At 40.2% G+C, this 16,552-nt stretch overlaps 1 protein-coding gene and 1 long non-coding RNA gene across 7 annotated transcripts in view; one reads left to right on the top strand and one right to left on the bottom strand.

Moving 5' to 3' along the window:
- Dcaf1 (DDB1 and CUL4 associated factor 1) overlaps window positions 1-16,552 on the bottom strand; it is a 66,824-nt gene that overhangs the window by 9,853 nt on the left and 40,419 nt on the right. For all 6 annotated transcript variants that reach the window (XR_379768.4, XM_006511753.3, XM_006511754.3 and 3 more), the window contains 9 exons: window positions 12,053-13,316; window positions 11,361-11,559; window positions 10,679-10,761; window positions 10,088-10,172; window positions 7,890-8,123; window positions 7,397-7,490; window positions 6,520-6,624; window positions 6,036-6,109; window positions 5,441-5,542 (listed from right to left, as the gene is read on the bottom strand). Coding sequence is in view for 5 of the 6 variants with exons in the window: in XM_006511753.3 (XP_006511816.1) it covers window positions 5,441-5,542; window positions 6,036-6,109; window positions 6,520-6,624; window positions 7,397-7,490; window positions 7,890-8,123; window positions 10,088-10,172; window positions 10,679-10,761; window positions 11,361-11,559; window positions 12,053-13,316 (2,240 nt within the window). In the remaining variant the exon portion in view is untranslated. The remainder of the gene's footprint in view (window positions 1-5,440; window positions 5,543-6,035; window positions 6,110-6,519; window positions 6,625-7,396; window positions 7,491-7,889; window positions 8,124-10,087; window positions 10,173-10,678; window positions 10,762-11,360; window positions 11,560-12,052; window positions 13,317-16,552) is intronic.
- Window positions 391-1,939, top strand: LOC108167684. The gene is made up of 2 exons (XR_001779301.2): window positions 391-937; window positions 1,779-1,939. It is a non-coding gene; the product is annotated as an uncharacterized LOC108167684 (long non-coding RNA).

Raw genomic sequence — 16,552 nt, 5'->3', positions numbered from 1 at the left:
TACTGCTAACTTCTTATACAGAGATTCTTTTTTTGTTTTGGTTTGGTTTTTTGTTGTTGTTGTTGTTGTTTTCTGAGACAGGGTTTCTCTGTGTAGCCCTGGCTGTCCTGGAACTCACTTTGTAGACCAGGCTGGCCTCGAACTCAGAAATCCGCCTGCCTCTGCCTCCCAAGTGCTGGGATTAAAGACGTGCGCCACCACCACCCCGCAACACCTTCTCAAACCTAGCAATCTCTCACTGTCTGGTGTCAGACAGGCGGATTTCTGAGTTTGAGGCCAGCCAGGTCTACAAAGTGAGTTCCAGGACAGCCAGGGCTATACAGAGAAACCCTTTCTCAAAAAACCAAAAAAAAAAAAAAAAAAAAAAAAAGAAGTGGGAAAAAAAAAAAAAAAAGAAAAGGGATCAAGATCATGCATGACTGGGTCCAGATACTCAGTCACCACTACTCCACTAGTCACTTGGTCTTTCTTCTCAGACAGGGACAAATAGATTTCTGCCTATACCATTCCACTATGTACTAAGTGCTCTGGAATCAGGCTGCCTCCATTGAGTCCAAACTATATCAGCATGAAGGCTAATAACTGTGGGGTAATTTTTAAGCAGTTATTATTGTTGTTTTGGTTTGTTTGAGGCAGGGTCTTACTATGTAGCTTTGGCTGTCCCAACTTGCTATGTTGACTAGGCTGGCTTTAAACTCACAAAGGTCCACCTGCTTCGTCCTCCCTGATGCTGGAATTAGTTATTCACTGCCGTACCTGGTTAAGTGTTTTGTGTGGTTTTGTTTCCCTTGTTTAATTTATGTGCATCTAAGCTTTGCAAAGTGCTTGATGTACATGCAATGTTCAAAGAGTGAGTTCTTTTCACAGGCCTGGAACCCTTCTTGGAGACCATCAAAACCTGAACCGCAACCATAAGCCTCTGGAGTAAACGTCACAGGTAACCTGCTTCTAAACTTCACTGCTACTCTGATCCTTATTTTTCCAGACTTTCTTCGCCTAAGCACATTTTTATTATTTCTGCCTGTACATTCATCTCACACAAAGAAATTTAAAACTCATACTCTGGATGATTCTAACAGTCAGAACCTTGTCTCTCAATTACCAAGTCAGACTGAAACTTACTTTCAATTATCCACTCCCTTGGCTCCATCTCCAGTTAACTTGCTTCTCAAAAACTGGGGTCTCCAACACCTCCTCCTTTCCATATACTGCCCTCAACTGGTGCGCTACCTTCATACCCACCAGTCAGTCAGCTGTGTCAGCTCTGAATCATCTACTCCCTTTTATGAGCTAAACATCCCAAGGGCCCTATGACACATCCTACAATACAGAACTGTTTTAGAACAAAACAAAACAAAACAAAAGGCAATGGCCAATTACTGCAAATCTATCAACACCAATTTCCTTGAATTTCATTAAATGAAGTGCTCGGATTAAGTCAGGTCTGCCTCTCAAGTGTGACCATCGGAATCACCCGAGAAATGCTTTCCAAGGCACATACTGTATTAGTCCCTTATCCAGACTGTTCTTAATATATTTAAGGTTAACAGTAATTAACTAACAAACTATTGAACTTTCAGCATTCAGACACAGTCCTACTGTCAGACACCAAACATGTCATACTTGCCTACTTCACACTCCTAACTTCCTCAGCACCTGTCGTCCTGGACTGACTCCCTTAAAAGACTCCAGCTGTTTTCAGGGTCACAAGCACATGTGCTTTTCTCTCCTTACTAGCAGAATTCAATTCAAGTATATTTTGGTTTTATTTTTTTAAGGGAGGGGAGCCTTCAAGCGTCAGCACATTCACCTCTGGCCAGTGGAGGACACACAGGAAGCAGACATTCCAAACAGAGTGCAAAGAAGAAAACATTCGTCCCTTATTCAGATTGTTCTTAATAAATTTAAGGTTATCAATAATTAAACTATTGACTTTTCAACATCTAGGGAAAATGATCAATTATTAATCTTTGACTTCCTAATTTTCCCCATAAGCCAATAACAGAGTTGACCAAAATAATTTTTTAGAAATACAGACTCTAAGCATGAAATGAATGATATAAACTCTAGCGGGTGACAGGCTCATCCATGCTCTCATGAACTTCATGAAGCCACGCAGAGTAGCTGCCTCAGGACCAACTATGCAAGGCTAACTTGTCCTGTGCATTTCATTCATTAACATGATGTACGGTTCATCACTTTCTGTTAAATATCCAAACCTATTGAAGTCTAAGGGTAAAGGGCAACTTTTTCATTAGCGTGCATGTGCTTGCATGTGTGTAAGTAGAGATTAGAGGACATCTTGTGGAAGTCTGTTCTCTCCTTCCAACACATGGTTTTGGGTACCGAATTCATGTCATCAGACTAGGCAGCAAATAATTTTAAATGCTAAGCCATTTCAATGATCCAAATGGAAACCACTTTTGGGGTATATTTAAAGAGTATCTCAGTAACCCTCAATAACTACTGTTTTATACAGGTACTTTAAGGTGGACCGGTTTTAGCAAATGGCAACTGACCATTCATTATCCTGAGCTTCGTTTGCTAAGGTGAAAGGCAAATTCAAAGGTGTTGGTCACAGGTGCTTGCATTCCTAAGCCACACATGACACACCTGAACCATCTGAGAAGACCAAAGAGCAGATAGCAAGACCAGGACAAATTTTTGAATAGCAAATAACTCATATGAAAATGAAAAGTCTAGTTTTAAAAATCAAGCGAAGCATATAAACCAAAGTGTGCATTAAAATATTCAGAAAGGCAGAGGGGAGAGAGCCAATGGGAACAGTAAATACATCACACGATCAGAAGAGTCTGCAAACAATCTGGACCAACACAATAATGTTAGAGAGGACAGTAATTATAATAAATAATATTATCCCATCCCAAACATCTCTAAAATCAAAAGCACTCAATAATGGATGTCTTTCAAATTTGAAATGTAGATGATGGACCAGACTAAAATGGTGGTACACAGTGAACTTAGCCTAGACCCTGAGGAGCCTGAAAGCAGTACTAACCCATGCCACACACTATGCACACAACAAAGCCCCTCCGAGCTACAAAACTTTCACATTCTTCTACACATGGGGCACCGGAGCTCCTTGCCAGGGCCCACCGAGACTGCCTATTTGGACACGCATCCATGCTGAGGTAACTTCTATTTTTCCTTCAGAACCAAAAAGTCAGAAACCCTTACCAATGACCTGTCCTCATCCCAGCACCTTTCTCATATTATTATTAGACAGTAAAGGTAAGCAGAACCGCAGAAGAGAGTGGTCTTTTTCCTAACACGAGCTCCCTGGAAACAGTTGGGCAAGGAGTGCAATACTTAGATTAAGCTGACAGTCTGATTCCAAAGCCAGCACACTACCCTCAGTGCCTCTGCCTGTCACTAACCCACACACTCGAGAATGAAGCCAACACAATAACCCAGTGTCTTGGGCAATTCTAGTTTCCTTTCAAGTTCCACCTTGAAGAATAGACAGACACCCAGCCACACTGGCACAGGGAATGATCTCCAAAGCACACTGCTGCCCGGACCCTTATAAACTTCAAAAATACGCAGGGCAGGGATAACGATGTTAGACAAGTAACTTAAAATACACCTGAGTTTGCTTCAGATTTATAGTTAGTTACATATATCCCAGCCAGCTCAATGGTAAAGTACTTGCCTAGCATTCAGAGAGCAGACAATGCACAATGCACTTCTAACTGTAAAGCCTAGCAGGGAAACACAAACCTGAATTTCAAAGCTGCACAAGAAAACATCTTTGTTTAGGCAGTACTAAGGTCTGTTAGAAAAAAATGAGTCCTTAAGCCCACTGCACTCAAGAAACTACTGGCTTTTGGATTTGTTTGTTTGTGGTTTTGGTACTATTGTTTGTTTTGTAAATCTGCTTTGGGATTTGGTTTTGTTGTTTGGGGACAAGGGTTGTTGTTTGAACAAACCAAGGGCAACTTGATTAGCCCCTATATCAAAGTTTAAAAAAGGATGAGAGACTGGGATGTGTTTAACATATATATGTTCATCAATCTCTAGTTTCACAAGAGAAAGAACATGCACAAAAGGGAGGGAGAGAAAAAAGATTATACTTAAAAATATTCTTGTAAATGTAAAGTACATGCTATTTGGGATGGGCAGTAAAGAAAGATACTTCATCAGCCCTGAGCACAGAGCCTGACTATCACAACAGGAGAGTGATGAGGGCAGGAGCCACAGTAATACAACTAGAGAGGGCACAGTTCTTCTCATCCTCTGCCACATCTCACCCAAGGACCTTAAAGTCCCTTACAAACAATCATGACTCCAGGTGAAGAAATTAAGATCTGTAAAAGGTTATTTGACTGCCCTCATTATGGTCCTTGGATTTCCACTCTGTATCAGCTCTGCAGCAAACGCTCTGAGCACTAGGACAGAGGAAGTGGACTAGAGAGTATGCGCTAAGAACGCCATGAGTTAGCATCAGGAAAAGCTGCTGCTGCTCTCAAGTTGGGGATGCTCTTCAGAACTGACCCAATACAACAGGCATCTACACTATAAACCTGCCTTGTGAGAAGGGCAAGGCTAACACTGTGGGACATAAGTATATCACAAACAGGTCATATTATGCTTAAATTTCTCAAAACCATCACAATGATCTTTACCTGTTCATACACTCTCCAGCAGCTGTGACTGACTGGATGACAATGACACTGGAATATGAGAGCTGCTCATCTTTTCTGTTACCATTGTTCACATGGGAGTGCATGCGACAGTACACATGTGGAGGTTAGAGGACTTAGACAACTTAGAAAAACTGGTTTTCTCCTTTTTCCATGTGAGTCCAGGGAACTGATTTCAGATCATCAGACTTGACAGCAAGCAATTTTAACCAACGAGCCATCGTGCTGACCCTACGGGAGCTGCTTATCTTGAAGCCCCAAATGGACACTATAACAAGCATGGAACTAAAATCAGAGATTGTTAGATTGCACCTTGTAAATGGAACATGGGTCATTGGGCGGTAGATTTTTTTGTTGCTATTGTTACCATTCTGGTGTGAGATTTGTGCTTTTGATATATGGTCTGACCAGGCTCAGGCTGGCCTTGAAATACTCACTGTGCTGACTTACAAGGCTTCCACCTGGGCACCCTGAGTACTAAGACACTGGGTGTGCACTGTCACATTTTGCTTGTTTAAAACCTTGCACTGATGACAGAGTAGCTTCCCTATCTCCTTTTTATTTTAAAATTTTTTAAATAAAAACAAGTGTCATAATACATCCATTTTTTTTAAAAAAAGGTTCTGTATTAACAAAATTTCGCTTTAAGTTTCAGACATATTAACAGGTCTTCCAAATATGGCAACATGTAGAAGAATTATCTTAAAAATCCCCTCCAACAAAAAGCAGAGCACAGGCTTCTCAAAGCTTTAACAGAAAATTCAAAGATCACTGACCTGGTCCTCCTCTTCATCCTCATCCTCTGCCAGACGCTGCCTGCCCACTTCATAGAGCCTGCACACTGTGTCCATATTCAGTGCATCCATGCTGCCTTGATTCTGGAATGGAACAACCATTCTTAAATAAGCCGTGGTCAGAGGCCACATCCACACTATAGCTAACTATTGACCTTTTTCTTGACCATAGCTATAACCAACAAAGCTTCCAATACCAAAATTACTTGGCTGACTCAAAATGTTATGCCTAGAACAGAGTGGGGGAAAAAAGAAGAGTAAAGTTTAGGCACTGGTACCTATAAGCAAAGTAGAAGCCACTACCCCACTGGAACAAGTTTACCTTACTCTGATGAGACAAAGACTCCTCAGAGGAAGGAAAAGCAACTTGAGTCCAAGAGCTGGGAATTTATAAATGGATTTTTCTCATTGTTTCTCTTGGACTACACATATCCCAACCCCTATCAATTGAGTAAGTTATCAATAATCTATCATCAAGAATATTACTTACTTTAAAATGCATTGGTATCAGATAAAATGCCAAAAGTCACCTTAAATACCAGAACAAACGAAGAGAGTCTCTGCAAGCCTCCCTTACCTCAATGACAGCAAGATAACAGTCTTTGGTGTCTGTGCACAGGTCAAAGATGTTTCGTTTCACATCAATAGTTGCTGAAAAATAGAACATGACTGAAAATTAAATTAGTCCTGTGACCTAAAAACCTGCTATTTGTTTACAGGATTTAATTATAGGCCCATATTAAGGACTAGAAAGACTGCTCAGCAGTTAAGAGGGCATCCTTGCAGAGGACCCAAGTTCAGTTCTCAGCACCCATACTAGGTAGTTTACAACCACCTATAACCAATTCCAGGAGATCTGATGCCTATGGCTTCTGTGGGCACCTGCATTCACATGAGCATACCTATATACAGACATATACATAACTTAAAATATATATTTAAGGGTCAATAATCATAGATATTTCTATAACTTCAGTACTTGTCAATAAGAAGTCCTACTAGAAAAATGGAGGATTTTAAGGAAGGATATAAAAACATGAAGAAACAATATTCAGACTTACCTATAGGTTTATAATCAGTTGCGTTGAATGTTCGAAAGGATGACCCAAAAGGGCTTTTCATCCTCTCTTCCAGTAAGTCATCTTCATCATCTGCCTGCAACATTGCTAATCACAGGGGAGACAGAAGCGTGAAACTTTACTAAGAATCAGAAATACTGCTGATCCACAAATGAGGGAACTACAAAGGTCAATCAATACTTCAATGGGTATCCTTCCAAATTTATTCTACATTTATTAGTTCTTCTCTAGGTATCCTCAATTACATACCCAACTCACTGCAGCAAACAGTATCTTCAATCTCTCAATAAGTATTATGGCTGAAGTTTTATAATATCCCAAGGAAACAAATACAATGGTTTTTAAGATAACAATGTGGAAATTATTGCATAAAATTTCTTTCTGTACAAATTTGTTGTGTTAAAAATTAGTAGCCTTAGGAGCTAGAGAGATGGCTCATCAGTTAAGAGCACCAGCTGCTCTTTCAGAGGACCTGGATTCGATTCCTAGCACTCACATGGCAGCTCACAACTGTGGGTAACTAACTCCAGTCCTAGAGGATAGGCAACAGAGCCTCCATGGGCACTGCATGAACATGATGTACAAACATGCATTCAGGAAAACTCAAAGATATACTAAACTTAAAAATAAATAAAATAATTCAAAATTCAAGATCTAAGCTACCTGAGACCCTGTCTCAAACAAACAAACAAAAAAATTAGTAGCCTTTTAGCCTAAATCAACAAAATGTTCATCTTCTCTTTTGTCACTATTTGTTCTTTTTTCAATTGTTTTCACAAGTGAAAACTTCTAAAAGTGTAATACCAAGTAAGTGTCAGTGTAGGACAGGGTAAAGAGAATGAAGGGCAATGCTTATTACCTCCATACATCACTGTCCCAGTGTGGTTAAAAACAACACGGCATTGATCCAGAGCAGGAACAGTGTGTAAAAGATGGAAAGTCCGAAGGTCCCACTAGGAGGGGTGTCATTAAGGGAAACTACTTTATACAAAAGTTGAGAGATCTTGTTTTATAAGGGTAAGAGTGACCATACTTGGCAAGCACTCTGCACTGCATCCCCTCAACCCACAAAGTTCTTCTCTAGCCTCATGTAAACTCTCAATTATCACTTCTTTTCCTTCCTAGTAGATACTGATAGTTTAAATGCCAACATGTATTACTGATTGCTGTACCTGCAAATAATCCCACACACATAAATACTACATGAGCTCTCTTCCAATTCCCAATGGTACAGTCAATTCTCCTCATGTCTAGCAACTGATTTCTACAGAACAAAAGAGAAGCAATATTGAAATATTTTTGCTAACAAATCAAGTAACACTTGGAAAGTCAGGCTTGAGTGTTAAGGATACAATCTCTGTATTGATGATGACTTCCAGCCCATTTGGATGGAAAACACCACTGATATTCATGTTGAACTTGTCAAACTTGTGGATGGCCTGTGCAGAGCGGACATCCCAGAGGACGCCATCATTTAAGACAAGATCATCTGTAGGATTAAAGGTGGCACAGTTCCTCTTGTAGTTGTTGGCAAGATCTGGGTTAAACAGAGTCAACAGCTTGTTGCCAGTCTGAATATCATAAATCTTTAGAGAAGAAGGGGCAGGAAGAGAAAAATCAGACCAATTTACAGTGGCAGGTTTAAAGAGAGACTGTGAGAGACCTCTCCACATTCTCAAACCTTAATTACAAAAGCCCTACCGTGCTGGATAGCGCACTGTCTGAAGAAAGGTTAGGTGCTCCAGTGCCCAGCTGAGCTTGGAAAACCCTTTCCCCCAGTAAAATGAGAACACGTTAAGAATTTAAATAACAAACCAACCTTTTCTTCTCCTGTTTTGAAGAAACAAAATGTTTCCAAGGTTAAACCTGAGAAGTTGTCATCAAAGATCAGTGACTAACCATAAAATATTACTCAAAAGTGAAATACCCAGTTTTTTCCTTTAAAATACCAGAGTATATTTTAGCCCTATCATACTACAAAATTCTAAGTCTATAATTTGCAACTGATACAGAGACCAGATCTCTCCCATCAACTAAGACAAGCTGTAATATTTCCAGTTTAAAAAAGGCCCGCCATAGATATAAGTGAGGAGACATCATAAACAAACAAACAAGCTCAGATCATGGACAAAACAACCAGCCTGGTCACTTCAAAATTCAAAGTCAGGGACACAGAAAAAAGATTCTTAGTTTAAAATATCAGCAAGACAAAACCCAATGACATTACATTAATTTTGACTAGGTCCTGGTTAAAACAAAACAAAGAAAGAGCCTTTGAAACCAAGTGCATCAGAAATAATAACATTAAGTGTGGACTAGATAATAGGTATATATCTGGGAATTATTTGGAATTGATTATACAATTATGATCTTTATTGTTAGAAGACAAATAGTATACAGATAAAAATGTCATAATGATGTTCACAACCCCATTTCAAATAATTTCTTAAAAAGGAATTTATACAGAAAATACTTCAGAATATTAAAATTACAAATCTAGGTGATGGGAATGTGTGTTATTTCTTTTTTATAATTTTCTACATACTGTTATTTTTCCAAAGGGAAAAATCCTGCTTATTTCCTCCTCAAGCTCTTAGCTCACTTCTTCCAGCTACTTGCATGACAGTCACACCCTCCTTTGTGTGGCAGGATCTTCCCTGTCCAATTAGTTTAACTATTAGGGCAACAGATGGCCTGTGATTGGACAGGGAAAAGCCTGCCACACCTTTGGGGTTCTGCTTAAACACTACTCTGTCTTACTCTGCAACACTTACGACTTAATATCTCTCACTAATAAGGCTCCCTAAAGGAAGAGGTTTATTTAATCTAAAAAAAGGTAAGAAATCAATAAACCTCTGTTCTCAGCTGGGTATGGCTGGCCCACACTTATAATCCTAGAAATTGGTGGGCTGAGGCAAAAGGATCTTAGACCAGGCCAATCTACATAAAACAATCCTGTCTCCAGAAAAAAAAAAAAAAAGAAAGAAAGAAAAAAGAGATGGACAGACTGCCATACCAATAGTCCTTTCCAACCCCCAGGGTCATACTTGACATCTTCACATTTCCTCACAGTTTCCTGTTTGTGACAGTCTCACTAGTGGTCAGTACTGGTTCTCGAACTCTCTCGATTCCCTTGCGCCAAAGTGAGGAGTCGCAGGTGTTCACGACCATCCTGCCTGGCTCTGTGTGTGATTTATCACTACTTTACCTACTGTAGATTCGGTTATAGGGGTAGTGTTGTTGCTTTGGCTTGTTTTGGGGGTTTTGGTGCTTTGAGTCTCTGGTTTTGTTTTTTGTTGTTGTTGTCTAAAATACTAGATTCAGTGAGCTACATTCCCAACTCAGCTCCCAGCCTTTTAAAATGTATTTTGAAGAGATTTGGTAATTGCTCAGGCCAACTCTGAGACTACAGTTTCCCTGTCTTAGTCTATGGAATAACTGAGATTATAGACATGGACTATCACACAAATTCCCACATTACCTTCAGAAGATTTCAATGTGAACAAATGAGTAAAATCAGCTTGATAGAAATAGATTCTTAAATACTTACATGGGCAATGTCTCCTTTTGTGCCTATGACCCGATCCTGAGAGTGCTTACTGAACTCAACATAGTGATCTTCTGTGAAGGAATGCCTACAGACAACAAAATTACTGAGGTAATAGATTGTCAGGACATATTTTTCAATCACCTGAAAATTAAGGTAATTTTCAACCTCTTGCAAACCACACTTACCTGGAGATTCTTGGTTTCTGAAGAAGAAAACAATTTGTATACATAGATTAAAAAGTCCCTCTATCAGTCCACCAGAGCAGATCCCAAATAATGAGAATTTATTGATTAGAGAATATAGCACATGTGCTTTTGAAATCAATACAGCTATCATGTGAACATAATAAATAACTGTCCATTTGGGGTTAGTGAACAGTCCACTGTATAATAGGAATATCAAGGCATCACAAGATTATTTGTGAAGGAAGACAAATTCTTATTAAATGTGGATCTCAAGGAAGAAAAATTAACACTTGACAATATTCCTTTCCTCAAAACAGCTTATAATTTAAAATAGGATGGAAGGAAATAAAGTGGTTAAGTAAGACACAAAATATAAGATACAGTGCTATAATAAATAAATACATACTTCATATCAAATACTGATTTCATTCCCCAAAGTGCAGACAAAGGCTGGCTCCAAGTGGCAGATGTCAGAAGTAAGGACCCATCCTATAAGGCAGAGAAGTTAAAAATCATTAGGATTTTAATTACATGTGCCTATAGGGGGCTAGAAAAATGTATTTACCACTAGGGGCCTAAAGCTGGTTCTTTTTTCATAATTTACTGACTGTGCATGTATGTATGGTATACAGGTATGGGGAAGTGTGGTAGGGTTAGGGTAGAAGACGACTTTGCAGAGTTAGTTTCTCCCTCTACCTTTACCTGGGTTCTTTGCAGAGAATGAACTGAGGCAGTCAGGATTTGCACAGTAAGCACCTCCCCCACTAACCCACCTTGATGGTCTGGGCTTTTTTGTTTTTCTTCTGTTGAAATAGGTCCTGTGTACTCGGGCTGGCAGAGAACTTTAACTCAAATTGGCTTTGAACTCCCAAAAGTCCTTCCTCTGTTCCCCATGTATCACCTCACATAGCTAAACCCCCCCTATCAAAAGATGGCCAAGTATCTCATTTTCCTTCTGAAATGAGTCAACATCAATTCTAGTTAACGACTCATCTAAAATAAAGTCCAATAAATGGTAAGACTCTTTTAACTCTAGTTCCCTTTGTTAATCCATCTTAAAATGAGAGCAGCCAGGAAGGAACCCTCACCCTTGACGGTTCAAGGTGTGTGATGGCTGAGTTGTGACAGTTATAGCTGGCCTCTTCCTGTCCACTAAACACATTGTAGAGCTTCAGCTGCCCTGTACAAGTGCCAAGCATCAGGAACCGCTCCCGGGCTGAGAATGCACAACAGGTGAAGCCACTTTCATCTTCATTAGCTTCCCGGAATACTGAAATCGGACGAAATCTAAACGAGGGGTTGGGGGAAGAGCATAAATCAGAATAAAGCATGTCCGGGAACTCTGAAACACAAAATTTTGCTAGATGGTATTTTGTTTCAAAATGTGAAGCCTTTCAAATAAAAAGTGGATTCTAAAGCATTAGAGTGACATTCAATAGTTTAAATTCTCAATGAAAAAAAGACTTGTGGAAAGTGTGTAGACCCATGATCTGTACCTATGATTTATAAAGAATCACACAGAAGGAAACATGGCTGGCACAAAAGGCAAGTTTGAGAAATGGCTAAAACAACCTACTGGTTGTGACGACAGCAAAGAGATCTTACTGCCGAGAATCTAAATAACCCATAACTGACTGATTAGTTCATACAGCACATAAAGGACACTCAGTTAATCTTCAGGCCAGCAAATGACTTTAACTAATGACTCAGGGATGATACTGACCAAACACTGATTTAAATAAAAGAATCATCCCAAGGAATTCCGGGAACCTCTCCTTACCTGCTAAAGATAAGGTGCCTATCAAAGCATCCGCCATCTACCCCTCCATATTTTGGAAATGATGCCCTGCGGTTTAGCCTTGAGGTAAAGTTTATTGGCGCTTGCCGCCTCTGTTTTGGTTCAGGACACTGATGAGGAGTAAAGAGAGAAAAAGGAGGACAGGTGGCAACGGGGTTCTTGCATCGAGCATGTTGCTCTCTAAGATACTCTGTGATGATACTGTCCAGCGTAGGTGGGGAAGGAAGATGTCTATCCAATTGTTTTTTTATGGCAGGGCTCTGGCTGTATGCACCATGGTCCGACTTCTGCCGCAACACTCGAATTTTCCTGCCATTGCACGGTGATGGCCTCTCTCTGATAAAACTGATCCTACCAATCAAAGGGGAATTGCCTGCATATGATGGGCCAGGCAAAGGCAATGAACCCTGGGGGGGCCGTGGTGGAGGATGGGCAGGGGGAGCAGAAGGGGCAGAAGCACCCACAGTAGCATGGCTGCCCAGTCGACTTGCAATGCCGTTGGCAATCCGAGGGGTCCGGGGAAGAGAGACAGGAGAAGCAGCAGCAGTCACTGGGGTGAAGGCAGAAGAATGTGAGGCAGCAGTCATGGGCAGGTCAGCCTCTCTCGTCAGCACAGTTGCTGTCTCTCCAAGCCCTTTAGAAATGAGATGGTTCCGTATCAACAGGAGCAGCTCTTTCTCAGGGAAGGAGATCCTCGACTGAGCAACAACATCTGCTTTCTGCAGTCGTGCGAGAGACACATCAGTGCCAATGAGAAGAGGCTTTCCTGATACACGCTCAATGAGCTCAGCAGCGTATTTGCAGAACTTGACATGGTCACTACGCTTATCCTGCAGCACAGGCTCTTTCATCAGCTGTTGAATCTGGCAGCTACTAAAAAGGGGAAGTTTACTGATGATCTGTCGAACAGTGCTACTTCGAGACAGGCCTACAAGGGCTTTGCAGGCCAGGGCCCGGATCTGGTCTGCGTCTGTAATGGGCATCTTGATGGACAACAGGGACAGAAGCACCTTGATGCCATTGTTGGACTGGACCACATTCCACATCTTGGCCAGAGTATGCTCACTACTCTTGGGAGTCTGAGACAGCTTTCTCCGAGGAGTTCCAGAAATAAATTTGCCAATACTGGATATTCGGTTATCTGGACCACATACACAATTGATGATAATTTGAAGTGCTGACTTCTGAATTTCAGCATCATGGATAAAGAACTCACCCTCAGCCACGCCCAAAATAATGCTGATACCTATAACATAGGAAAAATTACATTATTCCTCATAAAACTAATAGCTAGAAGACTCATGTCAAGATATTACAGGAACAGTTTATACATTTATCTTTAGTGTGCACTATTAACAACAGCCAAGTTATGGGATCAGTACAAGCATCCATCAACAGACAAATGGACAAACCTTATGCACAAAGAAATCTTACTCAGCAATAAAAAAAAATGAAATTATGTTATTTTACAAGAAAACAGACAGGGTGGGCAAAATGGCTTATTGGCTAAAAAGCTCTTGGCATCAAGCCTAAGAACTGACATTTGTGGACAGAACTTACTCCAGTAAGTTACCCTCTTTTCCTCCACACATACACCAGAGTGTGCAAGAACACACACAAAACAAATAATAAAATGTAAATAGGAAAAAAAGAAAATAGATGGATCTCAAGATATAAAATAACATAATTCACATATAAAATCTAGAATTAAAATGAAACAGAAGAAAAACTTACATATCTAGGATGTCAGTATTCAGAAAGCCAAGACAGGAAGATACTAACAATTTCAAGGCAAGCTTGGGCTAAAAGTAAACTCCAGGCCAGCATGGACTAGAATAAGAACATGTCTCAAAAACAACTCACCACTAGAAAAGGAATGGAACTAAAACAGAGCCTAAGAAAGAGAAAAATGGTGACCTTTGTGTTCTATTTTATTGGTTTCCTTTTTGTTTTGTTTTTTGAGACAGTCTCTCTCTTCACAGCACTAGCTGTCCTAAAACTCACTCTGTAGACCAGGCTGACCTCCAACTCAGAGATCCACCTGCCGCTGCCTCCCAAGTATTGGGATTAAAAGTATGCACTACCATACCTGGCAAAGGAAGACTCTTAAAAAGGGAAAAGACAGGGGCTGGAGAGATGGCTTATCGGTTAAGAGCACTGACTGCTCTACTAGAGGTCCTGAATTCAATTTCCAGCAACCACATGGTGTCTCACACCATCTGTAATGGGATCTGATGCCCTCTTCTGGAGTGTCTGAAGAGAACAACAATCCACATACATAAAACAAATAAATCTTTTTTTAAAAAAAAAGGAAAAGATGAGGGTGATGGGAGGAAGACAAACAAATAAAGTGTCCTGTCCTATATACAGAATCTGAGTTTAAATTCGTGTGTGTTGAAGAGGGACAAGAAGGTGGGAAGGAGGAAGTGGAAGGTACATGTGAGCTAGGTACCATTATTCTATAGAGTTTTAAGGGCCAAGGAGATGGCTCAGAGGGCAAAAAGGCTTGCTGTGTAATGTATAAGCCTGATGACTAAGTTTGATAACCAGAACCTATATTTTAAAAAAAAGAATAAAATGGATGTTGTACTAAAAGCACTTCCACAGGAAAACAAAGATGGGCAAACAGAGTGGTTAAAAATTCACAGAATCCACAGCAACAAGATAAAAAGGAAAGAGCTAACATCCAAAAGCTGTCTTCTGGTCTCTACATGTGCTTCATCTACAGGAACACGCACACATTACACTTCTTTAAACAAAAGTTAATGGCTGCTGGTTGGTAGTGGTACATGCCTTTCAGAGGCAGGGGCAGGTGGATCTCAGTGAATTCGAGGCCAGCCTGGTCTACAGAGCAAGTTCCAGGGCAGTCAGGGCTACACAGAGAAACCCTGTCTCAAAAAAAAAAAAAAAGTTATTGGTTGTCCCCAGTATTGACATAACTTAGTAATTTGAAATTTTATTTATTTTGTTCTATTTAAAAAAGGGAAAAGGGAAAAGGGAAAAGGGAGAGGGAGAGGGAGAGGGAGGAAAAAAAGTACAAGGATAGCCAGGCATGATGGTACACACCAATAAATCCAGCACTCATTAGGTGGAGGTAGGCCATCCTCAGCTATGTATTTAGTCAGAGACTAGCCTGGGATACATGAAACCCTGCCTCAACGCACAGTCCAAGAACCAACCAACCAACCAACCAACCAACAAATAACTACGAGTATTACTCTGCTACATTTTCTGTACCTTAATGTACAATACCTCACATATAGTTTAGTACACAGAGGGGTTATGGGAAGTGTGAAAGTTACCAAAGTTTGTGTGCATATTTCCTAGATAAAAGGGACAAAAGCAGTTGGAATATTAAAACCTTCATGGAAAAGCAAAAGGCCCTCCTCAGCTTAGTGACTATCACGGCTATAGGAACCTTATCCAATATCTATTAAAAATTAAAAACAGGTGCTTGAGCCTTAGGTACGTTCATCCCCAAGCATTGGCCTGAGGACCCATAGACAATCACATCACCTCAGCGGCTTCTCAGACATGCTTTCTCCTTTGCTGTGTTTCTGAGATAGGTAACCAAGTTCTTGTCTTTCATTGTTTGTCCCAACTTCGTAAATTATCATAAAGGTAAGTTCTGGGAAGTGCACAGACACTAGTACAGAAATATCTGAACCACTTAGAAAGCCGAAGTTTATTAGTATGACTCTTTGTATGAACTGTACGGTGCCAATTACAGCAGACAAAGTACCTTAATGGTACAATACCTCACACGTATACTTTAATATACAGAGGGGTTATGGGAAATGTGAAAGTTACCAAAGTTTGTGTGCATTATTTCTTAGATAAAAGGGGCAAAAGCAGTAAAATAATCTTCATAAAATAATCATTAAATCATAATCTTCATTGCTATTCCATAACTATAACTTTGCTATTGTTAAAATCTTAATGTAATTATCTGATGAGCATGATATATGATATTCGACCCAAGAACTCAAAAGAGGTTACAACCTACAGGTTGAGAACCACTGTCCTATTCTAACATCCTGAAATTGGGTTACAAATGTGACCATAAGGGTTGGAAAAATGGCTCGGTGGTTAAGAGCACTGACTGCTCTTCCAGAGGTCCTGAGTTCAAATCCCTGCAGCCACATGGTGGCTCACAATCATCTGCAATGGGAGCCAATGCCCTCTTCTGGTGTGTCTGAAGATAGCAACAGTGTATTCATATACAGTAAATAAATAATTCTTTTTAAAAAAAAATGTGACCATAAGAGCAAAGGCAAATCCATCACACAACAGACAATGGCAAGGTACTCTTGACAGTTTAGTTTGTAAAGTATCTGCCTGATCATCACAGGACTAAAGTTTGATCCCTAAAACCAACCAGAAAGAGAAAGAAAGAAAGAAAGGCAGGCAGGCCGGCCAGCTGGCCGGCTGTCGATGCATGCTTGTATACTAGCATACTTGGTGAGTTCCAGGTATCTTTTT

This window comes from Mus musculus, chromosome 9, assembly GCF_000001635.26.
Source record: "Mus musculus strain C57BL/6J chromosome 9, GRCm38.p6 C57BL/6J".
Taxonomy (NCBI): Eukaryota; Metazoa; Chordata; class Mammalia; order Rodentia; family Muridae; genus Mus; species Mus musculus.
Note: the sequence above shows the minus strand (reverse complement) of the source record. Positions and strands in the feature narration are given on the sequence as shown.